This window comes from Anser cygnoides, chromosome 5, assembly GCF_040182565.1.
Source record: "Anser cygnoides isolate HZ-2024a breed goose chromosome 5, Taihu_goose_T2T_genome, whole genome shotgun sequence".
Classification (NCBI taxonomy): domain Eukaryota; kingdom Metazoa; phylum Chordata; class Aves; order Anseriformes; family Anatidae; genus Anser; species Anser cygnoides.
In genome coordinates, this window is record NC_089877.1 from 10261745 (window position 1) to 10288387 (window position 26643).

Below are 26643 nucleotides of genomic sequence, written 5' to 3' on the forward strand. Positions count from 1 at the left end.
AAGGTACATGAATTTCATGATGTATAATTGTAGTATATCAATGCAGTGAAATTATTAGCCGCTGGAGACATTTAAGCATTAACCAACATTCAAATCAATCCAATCGCAATTTTAACTTGCATTGTATCCCCGTGTTGTGCTGCAGCTATCCGAGGCTGACACTTAAGAAAGCAGGCTCTCTCAAACAAGCAGCCTCAGAGCCAGTGCTGGTGCGTGCCAGCACAGAGGGTGGAAACAAAGAACTTGGTGCAGTCAGGCTGCTCAGTATCCGTTTCACAGAAAATTTTAGATACATGACACTGCAGAAGAGAAGCACAAACAGCTTTAGACAGTGCTAGATACTAAGCCATAGTGTAAGCAATGTACTATCAGAATATGCTCACATAGCAGCAGTTTCAGGAGCTGAGTCTTCTCCCATGAGATTGCAAATAAGTTGCTATCAATAACAAAAAGTTATTTGCATTGCTCTTTGGTCCTTCGCATATTTCTGTAAGGTTATAAAGGAAGTCTAAACGTAATTCATACTGTAATGGTAAGAGGAAAATAATGAGACAAGAGTGAAACTCCACCTAGGGAACAAAATTATCATCTTGACTCTAAACACTCAAAACCTTGATTTGATATAAATAGCTCTTCCAAAATGCATTTGGATATCTTGAGAGAGCATTGTGCAGTAGCTTTTGTTCACATCTGATCATCTTCAGAGTGAGGAACGAAAGTACCTTTGGAGTTGCTTTGGACACTGGGATGCTTGTTAGAGTAAAGTTGTTAGCTTTCTTATAATTGGCTTTATATTGAAAATGCACTATTGGATGACAAGTTCTACCAAAATTTGTAGCCTCATATTTTGTTCATGACAGTTATTTTAAGTTTTTAAACACCGTCAGGATTGTGTTTCTGTATCCCCCTTTCAATTTTTTAATATTGTTTCTGCAGTCAATTGAATCTTCAGGTCTGGGCTGTACTCAGGTAGTCTGACAGCAAGTAGCAACCATAAAAAAAAGGCAATGCTTTACTAATGAAAGCTCGTGCTGCAGAACAAGTCTGCAGAAGCCTGCTAATTAACTAGCAAGATGGCATGTTCTTTCAGGTGTAAAGAACATATTTAGGGCTTTTCCTCCTACTTAAGGAAAAGAGATAAATGAGAAAACTTTTGCCCTGCTTCCCTGTGCAGAGGCAGAGAGGAGGAGCTTCATGGCATCATTACACCTGTGGCATTATCATTAGAACGATTTTTGGAGGACAGTTTGAACAAAGCTCACGCGCCAACTTGGAACATGTAGTAGCTTCACGTTTCTAAGATTCATCTTTTTTTTTATGCCTTTTTTTTTTTTAAGTATCTTTTCAAAAGGTGAGAAGAAACGTTCACACACAGCTACGTATGACTTGCTGTTACCAATCCAAAGCCTCGACTGCACCCACACCTTGGTTTCATGCTCACATTGCATGTGCTGCAAAGAACAAAGGAGTACTGATGGTGCCAAGTGGTCGCCTTCCCAATCTGTTCTCCAAGAAGTCAACATATGTATATATGCACTGTGAGTTGTTCCAGGTTTTAACGACATCTCAATTCACCACACAAAATTCTTCAGAAAGCACATTGTCACAAGCTTGGCACATCTAAGAGATTCCTTGGTTCACTCCCTTATCTTTTCAGGAGGAAAGGCTATACCATTTTTTTTCACTCTAGGCTGTTAGTTACAAAATCGTTTTTGCAAAGCTGTCTGTAAGCATTCCTCCCTCCAGAGAAATCAATTTGCATTTCTAAAATAATAAAAAATAAAAAGTAAAAGCCTCTTTGAAACTCACTTCATCTCCTCCTTCACAAATAGCTAAAGATGCTATATGATTATTATTATTACTACTACTTAAAACAAAGATCAGTGCTTAAAGTATAGGAGTATCAGTAAACGACTACTTTATTACACCAAAACTATTTCCTTATGAAGATTAAACTACAATTTTCTTTCTTTAATTCCCTAAATCACTTCTTGCAAGTGTTTCACTTGATTGTTCAGATGATTTTCTGCTCACAGTTCAACTTCCCTGTGGTAAAATCCTACAGGATTAAAAGCTTTTTATGTCTGCATGGTGAGTTTGAGGTAGATCACTCATCTGAAGCAAACAGGTGTAACTCTGTGAACCAATAGTGAACTCAGCCTTGCACTAGCAGGAAGCCTTGTTCTTCCTTATTGTGCCTATTTTTGAATGGGAAAGATCAGCTTATCACATGGAAATAAAAATGCCTTTCTAACTCCAGTAGTGGTCTTCTCTTTGGACTTACCAGAGTATACCCTGATTCCATGTGTATATTTGCCATTGTGAGAAGGGGTCACTGATACATTCAAACTATTTTTGCTGTCTAGAGTCAGAAAGTGTTGTTATAGGGACATCTTATTCTTGAAGATCATCCAGTAAGCATTATATAGCACACCAAATAAATAATGTAATTTTGGAATAGTTGAAAATACACACGCCTGTGTAGACGTATGTATATTAAAACCCACAAGCAGCTCTATAGAACTTAGATCTCCCAGCTGCTTTATGGGCTTGGGCAAATGAGTCAGGACCTGTTTCCCAGAAATACTAAGGGGTCCTAATTCTGTGTAAAATCAGAAGGAACTTTAATGTTTATTTTATTTATTTATTTATTGATTTGAGGCTCCTCAATCTCTTCACATCTCAATTTTCCAGAAATTGCCTAACAGCAATTTCCTTATCACTGAAGACATTTAAAGTTACATAGATGGCATACATCACACCAGATCTGGTATAGTTTTGTCACCTGCACCCAAAAAGTCTAAAAATATCAATTTCAAACTCTTTTCCTTATTTCCTCTTCTCCCTCCCAACCCCCCCCCCAAAAAAAAAATTACATGTACAACTTTGTAGACTTAAAAAAGGAGAAAATAAGTTTACTCTTTTCTACTCAGAAATAATATCAGTAAAATTATGCTATTGGCACCAGAAGAGAAAGGGAAAGTAACATTAATTCAACGTAAGTCAAAGTATTAAAAGAGTGGTTAAAAAAATAAGGTACAGTTAGACAACTGGTTTCAAGAAATGGACTGAATACCGATGTTTAAAGCCTATGATATACTAGGATAAGTTGTCATTCTAAAAGTGAGAGGTGTAAAGGAATGAGCAAGAAAAATGTTAAAAATAAATCCAGACATGCCATGTGAAATGAAAAGTCATAAGTGAGATGAAACCAAATAAAATTTGATGGACGGATGACTAGTTATGCAAAGGTCAAGAAAAAAAAAAAGGAATTTAGTAAGAGAGGAAGACTGTTTCATGTGCTGTATATTCAGTTGATCAGAAGACAGAAGAGAACATTCTCTGACCCTGAACAAAGAGAGAGAGAAACAGACCAGCTGAAATTGAAAAACATGATTTGCATAAAAGAGAGTCAAAATCAGTTTGGAGGCTTTTCAGCGTACATCATAAGAGGATCATTTTTTAGCAGGTCTTCCCCTGCCCCCAGTCCATTTAAGTACACTTTATCCCAGTTCTGAACTAGCTAAAATCAGTGATTTGGGAACTTCAGCCTCAAGCGACCCAACTGTGCACGTGTGAGGCTGACGACTGATTTTCTCAAGCTGGGTGCCATACCTCCTGCAGGATTTCATCACTGTTTGTTCTGATCACATGGTAGGATATCCTTGAGGAGGTACTGGAAATATGGCCAACAGGATGTGTTCCTATTCTCCTTTCCTTTGTAAGGGCAGATACTGATCCATGCCAGAAACAGGATACCAAGTGAGGTGGACTTTTGACATAAATAAGGGAATTCCTTCAAATCCTATCAAGGACAGAAAAGCATAACAATTCCCCTCAGAGATCCCAAGTCATCTCTGCTTTCCTGGCAAAACAAAGAAAATCAGAAGGAAAACATGTGGAAAGGTTTCCTAAAAATAAAAGTCCTAAAAACAGAAGTTGCACTTAGCAAGTTTAGGTCCACTGTAACTGATAATACAAACAGAAATAACAGAAAGTGGGAAAAAATACAATGTATTTAAGACTACGTGGATCTGAGGCTGACAGAACATCTACCAATGGGATACCTATCTGTATGCTTTTCAGTGCCCCTCTATTTCCTTCCTGACATTAATGAACAAGCCAGAAATACATCCTGTGTGAGAAGTGTGTACTAATGACAAAACTGTTCTTCCAGAAATAAGGAAAATAATATAAAAACATGTTACATCATTTAGTTAAATTCAGAGGACAAGGCCAAGATCCTCTCAAGGAAAAAAAAAAGAAAAAAGATGTCAACATTTGGAATAAACTTCATTCAACTTAATTTTTAGATCCTTGACTTCTGAAGATTTATGGTCTCGTTGGGTTTTGATAAACAAACCAAAAGGGCACTAATTTTACACACGCTCAGTTCCTTAATCCTGAATAACTCAATCTTTTGTCTTTCTTTTTGACAGAAAGAAAGAAAATATCTGCGCTACCCAGAACATACTTGCTATTTTTACTACTGTTTATTTCTGAAATAATATTAAGTTTTGTCAATAGAAATGAGCAGCAACCGTCAGAGCCTCATAGCAGGCATTCCACAGGGCCACATTGACCAGCCAACACAAACGTTATAGCAAAACTAGGTTCTCTCTTTCAATAGCTCTTTGTTTTCTCAAACACAGCTTCCAGAGTCTGTGCATTTTTTTAAGACAGTCATTAAAAAAACACAGATGAATATAATTACATTCTTGATTGACGTACATCAGGAATTGCCTCTCCAAAAAGAAAAGTGACAATCCAGTGTCAAAATACCATTGAATAAAAAGTCATTTTGGCTTGGCAGGGCCTCCAGGCTGAGGGCCTCTATTCATTTGTGTCTCTCTAAAGCTGCGCAAATAGAGCTTGCCTTAGCAGGGAACCAACACATACCTCGTATATCTCACCCCTTAGCAAAATAGTATCTGACAACAGGAATCTTGAGCATAAATCTGTGACACAGCAACACAGGACTTTGATGGTGGTTCATTTAAATAATTCATCTGACTCCTTGTTGTTCAGGTTCAGCAGCATGATGTTGGAGTGAAGGAGAGATGGAGTAAACAAATATCTCCTGCAAGAGCATTTTCCTTTAATATTTTATAGTCTTACAGAAATGAAAACTTTTGAATGGAAAGAGGTGGGAGCAGCTTTGGAATGTCAACATCAAAATGTCTGGAACATAGAAGGCAAAGATATACCAAGATGAAATGAGAAAAAGCTTGCAGAATAGGCTCTAAGTTATTTTAATGACTTCAGACAATTCTACTCTTTAGTCATCTATCAATACCTAGGTAAGGAAAGAAGAAATCTGTTTTAACCTCTTATTCACAGTTCCAATGCTACGCCCTGTACGGTATCTGCCAGCAACCTTTGTAATCATAATGACTGAAAGACTGGTTTGAGCTGTTAATCCTTATTCTAGAAAGAAAAGAAGGGAGAAAAAAATAATTAAGGAAAAAGATAATTAAAGCAACTACCAGAAAACCAAACAACAAACAAAAACGTGCTGATAAAGGCGAGAGAATTTCCTTTCTAAAAACTACAAAAAAAATCTTCATTTCTAATCATACAAGGAAAAGGTACTATAGAAAGTAGATTGCACTTCAGTAGTCTGGTAAGACCAATCAAGTTCATTTCAATGGACATCATACTGTTCCTTGGAAGCAAGTTAACTAAGTGCTGTTTAACTGCCTTTCATTTTAATAACATTCTGACAGAAATGTTAGTAAACTACAATATGAGTTTCCATAAAACACATAGCATTACAGAGCAAAATAGAAGTAGAATAGTAGCGAAATAAGGTAGGCTATTACTTAAAAGACTTATGATGCATCATCTAATTTAGGATGCTGGCCTTTTTTTTTTTTGGTTGCAAAGAAATACATGCTCTTTAATTTTAATATTGAACAGGATGTATGTATCTTAGAAGTAGTCACCTTCAGCATTCAGTCAAAGCATTAAAACAGACACTTGACGTTGATCATCCTCACAAAATATACGCAGTTAAAGAGATCTGGCATAATTGCACTGGCTCAAGAGATGCCTGTATTTGGATCTAAGCGACATGCCTCAACATATCCCCCAGAAGTCAAAGCATAGATACAATGGAGATCTAAATAATTAATAATACCTTTACATGTACAAATGCTTAATTCGTAAAAATACCATCTCAATTTATTATTTTACCAGCTAAACAGAACATTTTAGGATTGAGACTAATAGGCAGCCAAATTCTTTCTCACCATGTGCTCTTGGAAAAACACACTCGACTCTTCCAGCACCACTCAAAGCTCTTTCTATTTATAACATTCATCTGCTTGCACAGATAACTCTCTCTCTCTCTCTCCCATGATGTCCCTTCTAAATATTACTAAACATGTTTTTTCAGGAAGTTTTTGTGTTTTTTTTTTTTTAAATCAGATTAATTGAGGACATAGTATATAAAGAAATATTAATAAGGTCTAGCAGAACATGAAACTAGTAGAGTTTCTGTGTATTCATGGTGGTGTAACAGAATCCCAAGTGTGTTTTTTTTTCTCTATTAAGATAAAAGAAACTGAAACTGATTCTAAGCAATAGCTTATAGACTACGTACTGACATCATTTGTTTCCTCTTTGCATGCTGTCTAGACAGAGTTGTCAAGCTTTACAGTAAATAGCCTTCAAATATCAAATACAAATGTATTCTACATTGCCTGAAGAGCATCCTTCATTACTCAGAATCATAGAACGGCCTGGGTTGAAAAGGACCTTAAAGATCATCTAGTTTCAAACCCCGTGCTCTGGGCAAGGTTGCCAACCACTAGAGCAGGCTGCCCAAAGCCCCATCCAACCTGGCCTTGAATGCCTCCAGGGATGGGGCATCCACAGCCTCCCTGGGCAACCTGTTCCAGTGCCTCACCACCCTCTGAGTGAAAAACTTGCTCCTAATTTCTAATCTAGGTTAGAATTTACCAAACATATTTGATATATTAATAACTTACCAAAGTTATTAATATATCTATTCTGTTTATAACACTCACAACATTCAGGCTTTTTTTTTTTTTTTTGGAAGTCAGTGCCACAAAACATCATTTTATTTTAGTAGCATACAAAGATATATCCTTACCCTAAAATTTTTAAGGAAACCTTAAATACAACAGCGACCTCCCCCATCTGTGCTGTCATCTTGCATCCTTATGGCATACTGGACACCCATTTGTCAATACAAACTCATTGTTTAAAGAATAAAAGAAAGAAAAACCATTTAGCCTCAATTCTGCTAACAAGACGCATGTGTTTCATTGCTGTAGTCAGCTTTTCCAGGCTTCAGATAGCGTGCTACAAAAAGATTGCCCGGGCCTGATTCTCGCTCTCACTGTTTTGAGCTTGGTTATTGAGTCTATACTGATATTTTATAAATGTTGACTTTACCTTTCAAAAAATGCCAAGTTCCTGAAATACCTGTGAGGGTAACATTCTTTATGTAGACATATTTCATCTATTGCTACTGAGGGAATTTGGGAAATAAAACCTGTGATTATAAATCATTAAAGTATCTTTACTTAGAGTTTGTTAACCTACCCCACCCTTGAACCAAAAGTAAATAGCTCGTTATAGGAAGGAAGAGCACAGAAGAGAAATGATGCCTCCGGGAAAAATTAAGTTTCTATTTTCAGCTTAGTTTCCATTTATTGTAGCTATGCGAGGATCAAAGTCATGACCCCCAGGGGCAGAGGTGAATGCCTCAGTACACTCAGCTTCTATATGATCTCTGAATTATTCATTAGCTACAGGCTTATTTTACACATTATTAATGAACTTTTTGATACAGAGGGCAGTGCTGAAATGAACCATCTTCCACATGTACCTCTAATACATCTTAAGCTTGAATAGCAAGACTGACTCTTCTCAGTACTAAAGCCATAGCTCTACTGAGAGCATTCTATGCAATGTCTCAAGTTCCAGCCTCCATAAATACAGGAACACAGATGCTTTCTACCCCAGTTTCCCTTCTCCTGCAATCCCTACACAAGATACCTATTTTGTTTTGAAATTGAGAACTTATTACTGATCAACGACACAGACATAACATTTGTTTCCAAGATAAAGTTTGAATTCAATATAAGGGTGAAAAAGATAGGTAGTAATTATGTTTATCCATAAATAATGAAATCCGTACTGCTGCATTGAGGGTAAGAGACTAATACCATTTCTGCTCTATTTCTCATGTCATTAAGTTGCCTGATGGCTTTCAGTGAAGCAGTGGTTTGCTGTGGCACAAGTAGAAGGATTGTTTCGGAATATTGATCTTCAAACCAAGATCTCAGTTGCTTCTTGAAATCAAGGAAAAAACTCACACTCCTTGACCTCTTATTGTGTAAGAAGAAATGGAAGAAAGTAGAAAATAGCATCTAACCTTTGTGCAATCATTTGTTACAATTGTTGATTTTACAAACACTTGGATAGTTTCAAAAAATTGGGTTAGTGGAAGAGTTTCAAGCTCTGATTCTACAACAGGCTGCAGCTTCATCCAAAACTGATTTTAATATACAGACCTTCAATTGCACTGCAATTATTAGACATAGCTTTTTGTCTGGTGTTTTTTTCACTTGCTTTTCCTGTAAAGTCTTATTTTTCCTGTATAGTCCTACTAGGAGTAAAGCAAATCAGGGGTGGGGTTCAGGTGACTCCTGCAGGAAACTACAGCTTAGTTATCCAGTTCTCTGGACATTGCACTGCAAACAAAGCAGTTCTCAGAATTTAAATTAAGGGGAGGAGAAAATTTGATTCAGAAACTAAGATTTGGTAAACTTTAGAAATAGGAAACGCTAGTTTAGGAGGATTCTTCTGATGGTCCAGTGGAGATGGAAACATGTTTTGTTAAGCATAGTTAAGCAGGAGTTATGGTCATATAGGGCTTTGTACTTTGCAATCAGAAGAAACTCACGAGTAACTTGTAGGTTTTGGATTTTTCACGTGGTAGAATTATCATTAAATATTTCAAATTTTAAAAGTAAATGCTCCATTTAAAAGACAGGGGTCTACTGCTCTGCATTCTACTTACAGCTGATATGATAAATAATATAACTTCATTCTTATGAGGTGAGACTGCAATTTGTCCACTGTGAGCTCTTCCAAGGGGGTGGTATAGCAAGTTGTCTAGACAGGTTACTTAGAGGGCTGTTACTTAAATGGGATGATAGAGAACACTCGAGTTCAGTCTGCTGCTCCCTCTTATAACCATTTCAGAAATGAAAAAAGGGGGTGGTAGCTGCAGGGGAGGTTGCTCATTTACCACTGCTTTAACTCCCAAAGGCTATTCAGTCTTCTAGCTTTGCTAAAATACAGTTGTTACTATGTATGCACACCTACTACATTGATGGTCATGGTTGCCCAACTGGTAACTACTGAAAGTGTTTGATTTCTATCTTCTCTACCCATTAACTCACATTTTTCTTTCCTTGAGCACCCTATCAGCCTGTTGTCTTATGCCACGAGAATCATTCCACGCATTTTGCAGGAATATATCCTTCAATGTTCAAGAGTAACCCTTGTCAGTCGCTATGATTTGGATACCTGGTTTCGATCCTTTGATGTCTGCATTAAGTATCTAGGGGATTGCTAACAAAAACAGGCCAACTGTGGAAGTAACTTAGGTAAAATAGCATTTTTATCTGAAAAATGTGAGATGCATTCCCCAAAACACTCATCAGTAGGAGGATCACAGAAAACAAAGTTTGTTCCCAGCCTGAATGTTTCATTCCTTCTTGTGTGAATAGTTCTGACGGAAGTCATAGAGTCAAAGCCATGTCACTTATGACATTTCTCATTTCAGGAGGGTCTGAGGGCTGTACTCCGACCCCACTTATGCTCATGTGCTGATATTTAAAAAAATAAAAATATTTATTCATGAGAAAGTTATACAAAATCACATTCTGGCACACATTAGAAGATAAGTCAAGAAATGCTTCAAAATGTTTTCTATCTTGCAGTCATAAAACAAAAATCAGGAGATAAGGCCATTATTGTAGGTTGGATGTTCCCAGTCACTTCCACAATAGTGAGATGAAACAGAACAGCACCTATCAGTGATAAGGTTTAAGCCTGAACAAATATTTACAGCTAGAATATTGAGGTTGGCTTCACTTCTTGTGAGAACTCTGAACTGCAAATACAAAAGGTCCCGAAGGTACTTCTGCCCTGATACAGAGATCTAGTTCTGTATTTCTTTAGCTTAAATAACCTTCAGTTGCCCATTGGTCAAGACAAATTGATCCATCTGCAACATGGGCATTCATGTTATCTCATGTTATCATGTATTAAAAATAAAGTTTTGAAGTTTTTTTTAAAATAAGGTATCACTTTATTTTCTTAAGGATTGCTTGGCTTCTTTAAAAACCATCAGCTTCAACGTTATCCTGTGTGTTTATAGGTACGTGTGCTCCACTCAAGCTTTCACTCAGAGTTTAGCTGACCTTAGTGCCATGGCAATCAGTTGACATTAGCTTTTCACGTGGTCACTAGGCATTTTATTAAAGAAGGTCAGTCACTTGTTTCAAAATTCTATCTTTTGAAACAGTCTCAATATTACGCTATTAGTCAAACCATAAAGATGGTCCATATGGAAAAATCAGGACACACAAAGGTTGACAACACTGTCCCTCACATTCTAGGGTATTACTAGTATTACTAGTTACTCTATTACTCTGGAATATATTGACATACTCGCAGATCCCAAATAAAATATGCCTTGGGATTGGTACCGGCATCAGTGATGAAGACAGTGATATACAGAAAGTTAAGCTTATATATATATATATTTATTTATTTAAGAAGAGTTCCATAGGAAAACAACTGATTATTTATATCCCATTGATAAGGGTTTGGTTAAAGTGTGAAAAAAAACAAAGTTAAGAAGTTTTTGTGTCCCAGTAACTCTGAATAAACACCAGGTCTAATGAAAATTCCATTTCCTGTTTATAGAATACTATTTCAGGATACCACTTAACTTTGTCAGAGTATTCACTTTTCTGCATTAACAGAGCGCCATGCTTATAATTAAACAATCGGCACGCTACAGGAGAAGGCTTTCTCTGAAGCAACCATGTTTTTATATTGAATTCTGTTTTGTACATGAAAAGTCATGGCACAAGCATGATAATTTACTTCTCAACAACAACTCCTAATACATGTGAACAGAAGAAAATATTCTAATGCTTCTTCCAGGTTTACACTGAGTCCTAATGTTTCATACCTTTATTTGTTGGTGCTCGGTATGATTTTAGAACAGAGTTCTTCAAATCCTTTTCAAAAATATTTCATTTGTTAAAAAGCATAGAGATTACGTGAAAGATTTGGAATCTTTAGAGAGTAGAATACTATGGCACACAGGAGCCAGCACCAGCAAAACCACGTGCAACACCCTGATGTATGATGCATGTTGATGTCTTGGAAGATTGTTATACTATTGTCATCGCCTGAGAGAAATGTTTCTTGTTTCCATTGGTCAAAGGTTTCATTTTGTCTATGAGACAACATGCTAAGAAACAGATGATTCTTGAAGAAATCAGGTTCATTTTAATACAAGCAAAAGCTTTTTTTTTTTTTAATAGCTATGGGTGAGCAAGTAGAAGTTCCTTTTAGGAAATGACATGTGGAATCCCAATGCAACTTAGTCACTGTTTCATTCAGATTTCTGCCAACCCAATGCAAGACTGAACTATGGATGACTTGCTTGCTTCAACCACTGGCAAAGTATATCAAGGAAAATTTTCAAAGAAAGAGAAACTGCACTAGCACTCCATTCCATGGACCACAACCATTCATCCAAATCAAAAATATGAAACATATGAAGCACCAGCATTTACCTCATTCTTCCCATGATACAAAAACAAAATCCCCCTAACACATTGACAATGCATTTATACAAGATGATCAATATCATGCAAGCCCAAGTAAACCATTTGCAACAAATAATTCCAATAAGTAGTTCTTTGAAAAAGTATGTATTTTCAACATAGGACTCCCACAAGGAGGTTTTATTTTTTTTTCCTCTTTCTCCTGCAGATGTGTTACCATCCCACTAAAAATACACTACTGAAGCTGAATATTCATTTTTGATTTAGTTGACAGGATGGCCTAGAACAGATTACTTGGACTTTCCGGTAATGTAGCAAAGCGCATCACCTACTGCAGGCACAAGTTCCTTAATGACAGTTTGGGGTAGGAGAGGTAATTTTAAAGTCACATTGCAGGATCCCAGGGAACAGACACAAATGCGATTCCTGAACTTGCAAAGACCTGTTTACACAAAATCCCCAGATTCCTCAAGCATTTCTACTATTAAAAAAAATATAGGAAATTTAGTCAAGTTGTTCATAAAAAAATAAATTTCTAGTAAGGAAAGCACAAGATATTTTTTCTTGCAACAGAACAGATAGCATGACATCATTTGTCCATTTTCAGGTGCAAGAACTGAATTTAAGGACCAGCTGTTCCAGAAGTTCTTCACAGAGTTGAAAATTTCAGTTATTTCCATATTCACCTACTTGAGCTGAGTGGAAGTTGCAGTCTTCCAGATCTTGCAGGTTGTCCTGTCACAGGACAAGTGTTACATATTCAGATATTACCTATTTCTCTTGCTTACATTTTGTTCCAGTGATCATAAAAAACATGAAAATAAAAAATCAGATTATCCCTTGGGAGCAGTGCAAGTCCAAATACATGTAGTCCACAAGATATTGGAGTAGTCATCCTTACAAGGGATTCCTTAAATATATTTCCATTCAACACTTCAGTAGGCATTAAGGACTTAAGTGAGATTACATTGATCAACTGTGGTTCTGTTAGAGACTGAGACAGACTCATTCTTTATGTTTTCATGACTGAATTTTTAGAGAAACTCAAGTTTCAAGATGCTTAGTTAATTGACATTTTGGGGGGGTTGTTCTAGCTATATCAGCTAGACTAGCTATATATAGCTATTTTAACACCTGCCCCAAAATAAAACCTATAGATGAGTCATAGTCATGGAAGAGCCTTACAGCATGCACACTTACCACTTTACAAGCCCTGACGTGATAAAAAAAAAAGCCAGAGGAAAGCCAAAGAGGAGGCACACCTTAGGTACGCACTGTTCCAAGCGTAATGCCAGCACAGCTCCTCGGGCTGCTCTGATTTACGTTAAGAACCACATTAGCACCCACATACAGATCACGATCAATGTAGTACAAGGTAACAGCCTCTTGGGCTCTTCTAGCAGTACCTTGTATGCTGGAGTGCTCAGAAGATGCTGAAAAGGGTGTTTGTTTGCATACGTGTTCTACCCTTTATCGTAAGTAAAAGTGACTTCAGATTGCATACATGTGACAGCAAAGACTACCATGTTGCTCATCTGATCTTTTAGTTCACTCACATGTTACAGGAGTCAATGAACACAGAACTGAGGAAACAGTTTATATAAAGGCAGGCTTACCAGCTGGTGCAGAACGTGAGCAGTGAAGTTGAAAACCTTGATGAACAGCACATAAATCACTTGATTTGCCTTCCTTAAAGTCTGACTTGGAATCCTCTTTGCTCTCAATTTCATCTGAAGAAAGTTTATCCAGTTCAATTAGCACTGCTGACATTGTGAGACAGTCTCGGCGTAACTCAATAAAAACCAGTCAATAAAAGAACAAGCCACCTTAACTTCAGCTTATTTGCGGTGTGGGGAAAAAATAACTTCCTATCATAAAAATATTTCCCCAAGCCGTAATAGTGCAAAATGCTTTTAACTTCCTTAATGACTGAGAAACTCCATTTCCATGAAGCTGTTCTTCCAGCTCTGCAGCGTTTGCTACATATTGCAGCTCTTCTTGAGTGTAGGAAACTAGTTCTTTAACAAGTTCTCTTCTCGGAGTGACAACAATATTATGGCATTTCTGTGGAGCTGGTACAAAAATAGAAAAGGTAAGCGGAGACATCTGTATCTCCGCTAAGTTCTGGACTAACTTTAAGAGTCTTATTCCCATTTTGTTACCCGCTGGTCCAGCTGGGAGGGGCTAAGCAGTACCAATGAACACAAGTGCATCCCGCACGCCAGCCTGGCAGCTGCACGGGGGAAGCTGCTTCTGCCACAGCTCGGTTTCCTGGGTGAGCGCTCAGGGCCGCGTCCGGGATGCGCGCAGCAAGATACAGACACACCACACGCTCCATCAGTCCTTGAAAACAAGCAACAAACAGCTCTTGGGTCCTCTGTTCCATGTTTTTAAGCCTTGATTATAGCAAGCTCCTTTTTAGGAAAACCGCTTTTAGTAACGTTAAGCAAACCGGCTCAGTCCTGTAAGCTTTCTCTGCACTCCTCCTCACGCTTAGATACAAATAAACCCCGGCAGAACTCCGGAGACCCGTTCAGCTCCTCTCCCCTCGTTCCAGCCTCTGCCTCGGCGGCTGGAGACCCCGCTAACCAGTGCCGAGGGAGGCACCCACCGGTGGCGGGGGAAACTGCACGGCTCCAAGTTCCCCTGCAGGACAGCAGAGCTGCCGAAGCAGGAATCGTCATTCCTCCAAGTGCACCACACACGAGTTTGTGCTAGGAAAAAACCAAGCCTGACTAGAGAAAAGGCACCTGTGGATGATACATCAGGTATTAGCTGCCTATCACTTATCTTGTTTGCTAGCAGGAAAGAGAAGTAAATGCAGAAACGTCTATGCAGCCACACAGTTTGTAGGAAAAAGTTCCTTAAATGGTACCAAGGGGACAAATCTCAAATCTGTAAACTCAAGTTGATGGAGAGAGAAATTGCCAGGGCAACCCCAGCTAACATTAGCCTCGTTTAAAACCAAGCCTTTGGCAGTTACCTCTCCAATCCCTGTGCCGACTGGGAGCAGGTAGAGCTCCCCTGTGTCTGTGTGGGAAACATATCCTTAAGCAGCACCCAGCTGTCAACCAAGAAAACCCCAAACATCCAGTGGGACGCTTCTCCAATTTACGGGAGCTTGCAAGAGGAGACTGTCTAGGTGACTTACAACCAAAGCAGGAAACCCAGGTGTAGAACAAGACTATTGCTACTAAGTAGAGAAACAGGCAAGTGGCACTGAAAAAAGAATTTCAGTCACAGGGGAGGCTTTCCAAGAGGCCAGAAATAATTTGAAGCAGTTCTTTCATTTCACTTCAATTAATGCACATTGGGGTGGGGAAAAAAGACAGCCTGGTCAAAGAATCACAGCACTTCCCCAAGCTTTAGAAATGGTTATGTAACAGGGAAAACAAGCAAGCCAATGTTACATAGTTCGAAAGGCAATTCCAGCACAACTCACGCCAAGAAAGGCAAAAGAGCAGAACAGACATACAGCAGTGTTAATAGAACCCTATTTCAGTTTTTAATTACATGAAGTCTGGTTATACTGCTATTGATAGCTGAAGTAACATGATGATATTCTAAAAACCATCTTCCGCCAGTTGAAAATGCTGGCTGTTAGTGACACATTTTCCTACGCTTAGCTGGGTATCTGCGATTTTTTCCAGCATATGCAAACAAATTTACTTCCTGTACAAGTCTGTATCTGATGTTTTAGGTTTCTCCAAAGACATTGAACTCAGCATAGTTTACTGTAAAAATGAAGCATCTAATTATGTTTCTATTATGTTTTCTACATAGCTACTGTGTAACTCTGAATACACAAATCACTCTAAGGCATGTCAAATCTTTAGCAGTATGACCGTTTTTCATTTGTATGAGCTTTTTTCTTTATTTTACATGTTTATACATATGTTAACAGTAGGCAGTGCTTTTCATCATTTTTAAAATCAATTTAGAGATTCCCCAAACTGTTTTACTGTTTATGCATTACAGAGTGTAAATACCCTGAAATACATGCTAACTGTGCTAACAAGTAAGGATCATCCTTTTTACAGTGGCAGAAGATGACAGCATATTGTTCATGACTATCTACTTTTCATTTGTTTATCTACTGAAAGCAGTTACCTAGTGGCGAAATTTGATAAACCCTACTCTCCTTTTCCCTGTGGCCCATGGAAGGCCTGAAAGGCAGCAGATGCCTATAGACATTTCCATGTTAGTAAAGCAAAACAGAGGTGCAGGGCCTAACACTGCACCTGCTTTGACAGCGCAGGGCTGAGCCAACCTGTGAGCAGCTCAAGTCCTGTATGGTACAGCATCTTTGGCATCTCTCCCTTAGCATCCTCATTCCTCTTTCGACACCAACAGTAGTAGATGGCAAAACCAGGAGCCTGATCTATTTTAATACTACTTTTATTTGCCAAGAGGTTTAGAGTAAGGAGAAGGAAAAAGAAACACTATCCAATTGTCCCTTCTGGCAAGGTATTAGAACAAAATCTTAGCAAATAGCATAAGAACAAACCATTTTCAGAACCTTAAGTGCCTGAAGGTACTCATATAGGCACTTAACTGAACAATCAAAAGCACCAAAACATGCTGTTCCTCGAAAGTCTCTAAGCAATTTGACTCAAAGTTTCTGTGAATAGATACTCTAAAACATCTGGTCAAACACATATACATACTGGCAAGTTATTTACAGTAATCTCACAGTTCTCATGCTTTGTCAACAGAGCATAAAAATCTGCAGGTTTTGGAATGTAAAAGTAGGGTTTATACCACTAGCAGTATTTCAGAGATAATGGAAATTTAATTATCATGAACCATTCATATACTATGATCTAAAACTCAAGTCATGCCGAACCAAGCTATGAATACTTGTCCTCAAAGACTAAAAATGAGATAATGTCAAGACAAATAATTGTCTTGTGTGAAAAAACTCTCTTAATTCAAGAGAAATACATGTTTATACGGTAATGAAGATGCATTGACACAATTCTCCCTTAGTCCAAGGTTTCAGTGCTTAGGCCTTCATTTAGTTGAAGACTCAAGCTTAATGACCTCAGCTTGGACAGAGCTGTGCCTATTCCCCAGGACTATTCTGTTAGAGTGTCGGTGGGGAATCCGTGTGTTAATTTGAACCTCTTGTCATACCTATTTGAACCACAGATAAACAAGATGTTCAAAAACAGAGGAAATAAGTTATCACCTTCCTAGAACAAGGCTGAACTACACTGAAATTATATTATTTCAAACACAGCAGACAAGAATATTTGCTTATATTACAAGGTTAACATGCTCCAATCACTGATAATATGGGAAGTAATCTAGAGATTGCTGTGTGGCATCTGCTTAGAAGTGCACTATCTTTGTTTGAATACATATTCATCAGAGGTGTTTGGCATCTCAACTCTCATGTAATAGTTTTTAGCCTGACTATTCAGGAAGCCAACTGTAGTCTAACAGCAATTGGCAAGGCCTTTGCAGTGAGGATGTCCTGGTTTCAGCTAGGACAGAGTTAATTTTCCTCCTAGTAGCTGGTAGGGTGCTATGTTTTGGATTAGGATGAGAAGAGTGCTGATAACATGCTGATGTTTTAATTGTTGCAGAGCAGTGCTTACACCAAGCCAAGGACTTTTCAGCTTCTCACTCTGTCCTGCCAGCGAGCAGGCTGGGGGTGCAGCAGGAGCTGGGAGGGGACAGACCCAGGACAGCTGACCCAAACTGGCCAAAGGGGTATTCCATACCATCTGACAGCATGCTAAACAATATATAGGGGTGGCTGGCCGGGGTGGGGGGCCGGCTGCTCGGGGATAGGCTGGGCATCAGTCAGCGGGTGGTGAGCAATTGCATTGTGCATCACTTGTTTGTACACATTATTAGTAGTAATACTATTATCATTATTAGTATTGTTATTATTATTTTCCTGTCTTAATAAACTGTCTTTATCTCAACTCACAGGCTTCACTTTCCCATTTCTCTTCCCCATCCCAGAGGGGAGGGGGGAGGGTGAGCAAACAGCTGTGTGGTGTGTAGCTGCCGGCCGGGTTAAACCACAACTGTCTTTTTGGCGCCCAACATGGGGCACGAAAGGTTGAGATAACGACAGATTTGACCGGAGTGTGTTAAACTAAAATTGGTATAAGTATTGGACCCGCTTAATAGTTGCTAGTCACGATGTTGATTGCCTTAATCTCCGGTCTGCTGTACCTGTTTTCCAAATTGAGTTTTATAGCGCGTTACTTTCTGTATGTACTGTTTATCCTTTCCGGGCCCTGGTTTAAGGTTGTTATGGTACTGTGCGGTGTAACAATGGTTTATGAAATGAGATTTCTGGTCACGACTCTAACCTGTTATTTGTACTCAGCACTGTCGTCGACTCTATACTTTGGAAACCATATCTGGGAAACTATTAGCAATTACACCTATTGCCTTTTTTCGTCAGGGAGCCAATCTGTGGAGGGGACAGGGGAAGATATTTTTCCCTACCTGTTCATTCTCCCTTTCTCCTTCGCCACCCTCTTATCCCCCGAGCTAGTTACGGTGGTTCTCCAAGATGTTGAATATCGTTGGGATACTCAGACCAGCATGTTCTTGTTGTTACGTCTCCTGAATGCGCTTCAGGTTTTGTTTAAGGTTAAACAACTACTTAGCAATCTCATCCGGAGATCTGTCTTGAAGCGGGATAGTTGCGAGTGGCAGGGAGTGTGGGAGGATAGGGGCAGGTTTCTAGAGCAGTGGTCACCTCCAGTGTTTTGGACATTCACCCCTGAACAACTGCAAAATCCTAAAAAGCTGGTAGAATGCTTGAAAAAAAGGTGTCATGACTCTGGCTGTTCCAAAGTGACACAAATCACTGTAGCGTGCTGGGGTCTGGCTTGTGCCTATCGAGCTGCAATTGATGCTACTATCAACCTAGTGATAGACTCTGCAGCCACTCCAGCTCCCGCGGCTGGGTCAGAGAAACGAGCTGTAGCAGTGCAAGTTGTCCCTGTAGACAAGGTGAAAAAAATGGTATAGAGACTCAGGTCGTTTAGAATGCAGACAGTCTTCTGCTAGGTCTAGGTATAGAGAAGACGAGGCTTGGCCATCAAAGGTGCAGGAGGATGAAGATGAGGATGTCAAAAAATCAACAGTACTTACCCGAACCCTATACCAGCGTGAGCTATGAGATGTGCGAAAAGATTTTGGCTGCTGCATAGGTGAGCAGCTTGTCACCTGGCTGCTCCGGTGCTGGGACACCGGAGCCAATTGTGTGGAATTAGAGGGCAAGGAAGCCAGGCGGCTGGGATCCCTTGCTAGAGATGCAGACATTGACAAAGCAATTGGAGATGGAGCACGATCTCTCAGCCTCTGGAGAGGTCTCCTGTCAGCTGGGAAGGAAAGGTATCCCTTCAAGGAAGAACTTGTATGTCTACCAGGCAATTGGACCACCATGGAGAAGGGAATTCAGTACCTGAGGGAATTAGCCATACAGGAGGTAATTTATAAGGACCTAGACGACGCACAAATATCCACAGATCCAGATGAAGTCCAGTGTACACAACCCATGTGGCGGAAGTGTGTACAGAGTGCACCATCATCATATGCCAGCTCATTGGCAAACCTGATAGAGATCAATGGACAAAAAAAAAGCAGAGGCTTCAGTGCACTGCAAGGAAAAAAAATTGCATCTGGCCACACGTTTCCCAGATGAACCAAACAACATGGAAGAGAAGCAGTAAGATAAGCATTGATTAATCAGTTGAATTAATTTGTCTCATTCCTGGATGTTTGTTGACCTCAAACTGTGAGAAGGCAAGAAAGGAACAAAATAGAACTAGTTCTGAATTCCTACCTTTCAACTCCTAACAAAGAAAATCTAAACAGGTCCAATACAAAACAATGTCATTTCTATTATAAATAGCTACAATCCTTATTGAGGGTTTTGGTCACAGACAATCCACTACATCAAGGGCCAGAAAGAATTTCTCAACAGAAAAGGCATACAACAGAAAAAGCATCTGACTCAAAACATCTTTGCACGGAGGCTCTCCTTCTCAAGTCACATCTTAACATCGATGATTTCAAAAATAATGGTGTTGAGAGCAACTGTAAATATCTGTACCAGAGACAGCTTCAATGCATAGAGAAAGAACTTCATTTATACCTAAAGAACAAATGCTGTTTTACCTAATACATAAAGAGACCATAAATACAGCGTACTGTAATGAACCAGAACAGTTTTTAAATAGCAAAAAAGTTTATACTACCATAGCACATGTTTAATGTTATCCTATCAATTATTTCAAGAGCTATCTGTTTAGATTTCCACAGAAGTGGTTATTTACATTGTAAGAAGAGGTAAGGAAGAAAACTCCATCTGTCTTCTGTTACAGACCCAGGAATACCTCAGACTGTCTGCTAAATCAATTGAGGCACTATTTGAATTTGATTATTTTACTATATCATCTTTATCTTTTTTGAGCTGGTAGAAAAGTGAGCCAATTCTGGCTACACTCTGCTGATGAATTAACACATTTGAATGTTTTGCAAACAGCTTTGCTGGCAATATTGAATAATCCATCTTAAAAGCATAGTTTTCTGCTTCCCATTTTCTTATTTAGGGTTGTTGGGAGGAAATATTTAATTATGAATTAACTATCCCATAAAAACTTCAATTTCCCTTTTGAGTTTACTGCAATTCTTTGTTTTAAAAGCATTACTGCATGATTCAAAGACGACCCGTCCTAAAATAGGACACAGTGACCATCATTCTCCCCAGGGAAGAAAGAACAAAATTAAGTAGCCAGACAGCACACACTGTCATCACCTAATTTTACCAATTATAATAGGGAAATAAGTTGGGAAATACCATTAAAAGCTGACATGCACTTAATGAACTGCAGTCCAAAAACCGGAAGGCTTTTTAATCTTAACACTTCTTAGTTGTAGAAATACGTTATCTAAATTTAATTTAAGCCAAACTTCTTATTATATCTTGCCAGCACGTATATATATACAAAATGCATCTAGAACATACTCCGTCATTCAAGTGCAAGAAGGATCATTTATACTGCTGAGTCTTTAAAAACCTATTTTGTCTTGAACAAAATGCTCGTGTTTTTGTTCCTAGATAATGTTAATACATTTCCAATTATATTTGATTTTGATTTTTAACATGCAGTCAGCAAAATCGATCACAAAATGGATCATTTGCATTTGTGAGCAACAGTGAAAGCTGGAATTAGTTTACATTACAGTATTATCAATAAGAAAACAATACTTGGAAGTTTGCGTTAATTTACTTTCTAAGAGGGTGAGGGGAGACCACTAATGAAGATATGCCAGATAGATATCAGATATGCTGAAGATACCAGCAAGCTAAAACCAGGATGACCTATTACACATTACTGATATTTATCTAGTAACTACTTTTCAGCATTGTCTAAAAAATCTTTTCTGGAAACATGAAGAAAGGAGGCACATAATCCTAACTCTGCCCTTATATAGATGCATTCATTGTAATATCAGATATTTACTTGGGTAAGAGACTTTTCCCATAGTGCACTATAAACCTTATGCTTTGTCACACATAAAGACCTTTTGCAGTTGCTAACAAAACGTTCACGTGGTTGAAGCAATGTGCTGAGGTGTTGCCTGTAGCCTGAAGCAAAGACTGAAATACCAATAGGAAAGATGAAGAGTCTTGCCCAATTATGGAGAACAGTTGCTCTTCCAGGCATTTCCTAACCACCTAATGAGGTGATTTTTGAAGCTTGTGGCATGTAAACATACCTTTCTCCACTTGCACAGGAAACATTGTAATCTAATTGTCCTTAGAGATAAATGAAACAAAGATCAGCCCCAGAGGAAACTGGTGGCAAAGTCCAAAACCGAAACATGCCCTAGTTACAAAGCAATTACTCCTCAAATCTCCTCTACAACACTTGACAAAGTTCCTAAAGGCCTTCATGTATTTTTCTAGTTCTGAGCTACTTTCTAGCGAAAACAAAATTGAAAGCTATGCATTACTTCTAGTAACTTCAGCTAAATAATTTTAGATGTCAATTGTGGAATTTAAATATCATCTAAGATATTCACGGGTGCAATAGAATGCCTTGGAGTTTAAAGAGACCTCCGTGATAGCTGTAATCTTACAAAGTAGCATTGGACTGTAAAGGGCATGAAAATCAAACCAGGTCTCTTTAACGATTTAATTAGTCTATAGCAACTCTTATGTGCAGACAAACATAGATGCAGGGCAGGTTCTCCAAGACTAATCTCCACACTTCAAATCACACTGACAGAACTCAGACTTGATTAAATTTAACAGGGTTGAGTTTTACATGTTTGCATTTCATGAACATTTCAGCATAAGAGTATGAAATCAGTCATCCCAATTCCCATTTACTTATATACAGAAGTCTGGCAAGTGCTTTAGGAATTAACAGCTGTTTTTTGGTTTTTTTTTTTATGAATTGCAAGCTTTCTACCAAATTCAGTGTGACATTTTAAAGGTTTTGGGCAAGATGTTTTCTTAGGGTTCAGGCTTACTGGAGAGGTGGGTTGATACCCTAGCCTATCAGTGTTAGAGGGGCATCTGGATAATGCAGTTAATATACTTCAACTTTTGGATAGTCCTGAAGTGCTCAAGCAGTTGGACCTTTCCAGCTGAGCTATTGAACACCATCTCCTTCCATAAGCCTTTAAAAGTTGACCGAGCCTCAGTTCTGCTCTTTAAGATAAGCAAATTTTTGGACTCCTAACATCTTTTTCCCCCTCAGCCTTTATTTCCAGCTTACGTTACTCATTCTACCCATGGTAACTGGATCTAGTGTATCAGGGAATGATTCGATTGTACACATTGAGAACACCATACCATGATGAGATGATTTGATAAGATGATTTTTCCCCCATTTCTCGAAATGTTAGCAAATCTAGTAGTCTCACTCACCACATTTTTTGTGGCCTTTCCTTAACCTGAAGACAAAATTCTCTAACTCAAATTGTATTTCTAACAAAGTCATTTGTATAATCAATAATATTTACAGCATTCATCTCCTCAGAAAGCTCAAGGTCTCAACCCCACCGGCACTGTGTACACTTAAATTTACAGTTTTAAATAGTCGTCATTAAGTCCTCAGCATTTTCAAATTTGAAGGATCCATAATATTGACACAAACAAAAGGATGAAATTGTATGCTACGCATAAACCTCAATCAAGCCTTTTTAAGGTAGTCAGTAACCAGATCTTATTTGAACTGCACGTCCAGAGGCTAAAATCTCTACTACTGAAAAAAAGCCAACCACCACACACATCAAATTAAACAGAATAAAGTAAATTTCTAAATGAAGACTTATCTCATTAAAGCAAGTATCATAATACAACCACAACTTCACCCAAGCTTTGAGATTCTATACAGCTGTTTTCTGTTTCCAGTAATGACCTCCTCACAAACAAAGGCATCAAGAATATCGTTTCTACCTTATTTATGATAAAAGTAGAAACTATTAAAGTATATTTTATTTTTCATACTTTAAAGACCCACACAGACAAGCATATATTCAATTGGTTTCCAGAAACATTTAGTTGCATGAAAAATTCATTTTTGACAAAACAGAGATGCCTAGGTTCACAAAACTCTAGGAAGATAGCCTATTAAGGAACTTGACACATTAAGCATAACATAGTAAGTACTCCCTAAGCAACAGGAAATTAAACAGTCCTCAAACTTTCACTTACTGCTTACTTAAAAACAACATTTTGTAAAATGCAATAGTATGTCCTTACAGACAATTCTTGTTACTCAAAGCACTAAGTCATTCAACTGTTTATTTCACATTTGCATTTTTTCAAGTTGGATTTGCATTTACCATCAGATTACTGAAGTTGTTTCTTGAAAAATTCACACGTACAATCTTTTAGATGCACACTATTTCCTCAGTGTCAGGCAGCCACTTTGAGCATGCTTAGCCTATGAATGATAGGCTTGCTCAACAACTTAATTTCAAGTAGACACTAGGTGTCTGACTTGCTTCATGATAGTATATGCTTGTTGTTGAACAGAAAGGTAATGGGAAATATCAGAGAGCAATTTAACCAGAGAGAAGGCATTCCCCCCCACCCCCCCATCTGGCTTTATCTTTTAGTAACAGGAAGGCCTACAGTATGTACATCTGAAATTTGGGGAGGAAACAAACACATGTAATTTTGTGACTCAGCTCTTTGTATCACTGGTTGCAGTTCACTGTCTATAGAGAGCATACCACTAGCCAAAAGTAAATGTCAGAGTCAGCTCTGGCATTTCAGTGATGTTCTCACAAGTCCCAACATGTAGGAATAAAAATTTTCCATATTCCCCCCGCCCCACAGCTGTTGTGTTCAGAGAGCTATTACAATGTCAGCAATTGTTTTCTTGGTCCCTTCCTCTCAATCCCTGATCCTATCTGCCTGTACTATCAAAATCTTTCCGTAAATCACAGTATATAAAAACAATGCAACTGTTTGCCTACCAGAACGTTCCTGCTCAGAGAAAGAGCTGAAGAACTACTTATTTTACTGAATGCAGTGTTATTCCATAATTCCACCAAAACATCAGGGCTTGTTTAGAGGAAAGAATTCCTTTTGTACCTCTTAGAAATTAGCTCTTCATTACCAGGGAAAAACACTGATTCTAACTAACCTTTTGGCTGGCATTCTGTGATTTCAGACTTACAAGGGGTGACTATGTTAGAAGTTCTGCTCCGGAAGATGCCTCTGATAAGGCAATTCATGCATTCAGTTGCACTAGGATAATGAGAAGCATTGCACAGACTGCTTAACATTCACAAAAAGTTTTTCAACACCATTTGGTCAAAGACCTGCCAAGTATAGAAACAGCTGAACTATTTTTGAAAATTATGTGAGCTCTCAAGCTCTGATGTTCCCCAATATTCTGTGGATTTCAGTTTTCAAAAACTGTTGTATGACAAACTTTGACTTAAACATCCTACATCAACAATATAACAAAACCTGAACTGCTTGCAGCAAAACTTACTGTGGACAGTTTTATACCAAGTGTTGGAAAATTTGTTCCCTTGTAACTTACACAACTGCAATGGCACATGCATTGCCTGTCTGCAGCCTCCTCCTGTAAGTATTTCCATAGAGAAGAGGGTACAAGCAGGGGTAGGGAACATGGCTGGAGCATGCACATACACAACAAACAGGCCTGTGCAGCAGCTCCGGAGCCTGCAGAGCTGCACCTTCAGCATGAAGTTTTCTCCAGAAAAGGACTGAGGGACCTGTGTGTCCCCATGTTTCCCTATGCTGAATGTTTTTCTCCCTGCCAGCATGATATCATACCCTACCAGACACTTTGGACAGGCAGCTAGAAGTGTGTTGTTTCAGATAAAAGCCTTTGGACATATTAAAAGCCTTAGAACTGCCACACCTAGTCATTTTTTAATTCTTTCCCAAACACTTTTTTTTTTAAATACCAACCTCAAAAATTACAATAATATAGCTCTCTTGAAGTTAGAGTGAAAATGAACATAATCCAGTTTCAACACCACCATAGCACACACTGATTCTCTGAAGTCTGTTCAACCAAATCCTCATTTCACCATTATGCTATGGCCTCTAGTCTTAGTGAGCATCCCTTGAACTGCTGACAGATCTTACTCTGCAAAAAGATGAGGCCAGATGCCTCCATTTGCACTCATTCTATAGAGTATTATTATACAGGTGATTCTGTAGAGGGGGATAATAATATCAATTACAGTGGAAAGCTGAGCCAACAATTGAAGGTATGCTCCAATAACAAAATCACTCTCAATTGCTCCCTATAGCATGATGCTTTTCTACAGTGTACTCTAAGGGAGTTAAATTTTCTCACCTTAGAAGAGAAAACATCTTGGATACAAGCAAACCCAAGCAATACAATACACAGATTTAATACTTCAGTCTACTTGAGATTATTTTTTTTTTAATAAAAGGAACACAAGATAAATTCTAAAGACATCCAAGTCCTCAGAAGATGAGGACCAACGTGAAGACTTCAGGAAGCAAAAAGACACCTACAAACAGCACAAATCCTCTTTGTCAACACCAGTGAAGGGTACCAAACACTTTTCTAGCCCAAGACAAAGACCTAATGAGGAAGAAAAGGCTATAAATGAAAAAAATTGTGCTGACATTAGGGTTAGTTCATTTGCATGAGAAAGGAAGAAGCTTTCAGGAACAGGACCTAATAGCTTGGGAGAGAAGGAATCAAAACAAGCCTAACTACTTGAAATCTTCTCATATTTACTGAAATCTGCCCAAGGCATTTTGTATAAGCTTAGCTGACCTAGCTGACTTCCGTTCAGTGATAACAGCCTGCAGGGCTATCATGGACTTGAAATAAGAAGACTTCAAAATCCTGTCCAATGTATAAGGATCATGTGTTTCAGTTTCAGAAATGACTGATTCTTAAGTGGCTCCCAAGGGGATCATTTTTACTACTGAAAATTCTGTTTCAGAGCTACATCTTTACCTCTGCAGTCAAGTGAATGGAAACTGGAGTTTGACAAGTTTGTGTTGGCAAACAAGGACAGTACAAACCACTCAAGTCTTCGAACCTAGTCCCTGGTGGTCACGGACAGCGATTCCATCCCCTGCTTTCAGAGAAGACAATGAAAGAATCATTAAGGAACCTTACGACATGTCATGCAACAAAAGCTAAGCACTTCTTGATTCCTGTAAGGCAAGATATAGTCACAGAATTATATAGTGCAAGTGCTGCCTAATCCTTTCACAACTTTTTGAAGATATCAAGGAATTAAATCAATTCTAATCTTCCCAAGACCT

The 26643-nt window shown here is 38.5% G+C and overlaps 1 protein-coding gene across 10 annotated transcripts in view; it reads right to left on the reverse strand.

Annotated features, from left to right (window-relative positions):
* The window catches only part of ANO3 (anoctamin 3), a 256594-nt gene that overhangs the window by 198617 nt on the left and 31334 nt on the right, over positions 1-26643 (reverse strand). For 6 of the 10 annotated variants that reach the window (XM_066997443.1, XM_066997444.1, XM_066997442.1 and 3 more), the window contains one exon: positions 13466-14192. The exons of the other annotated variants lie outside the window; for them this stretch is intronic. In XM_066997443.1, coding sequence (XP_066853544.1) covers positions 13466-13619 — 154 coding nt within the window. In that variant the 5' untranslated portion in view covers positions 13620-14192. The remainder of the gene's footprint in view (positions 1-13465; positions 14193-26643) is intronic. 10 annotated transcript variants of the gene reach the window in all.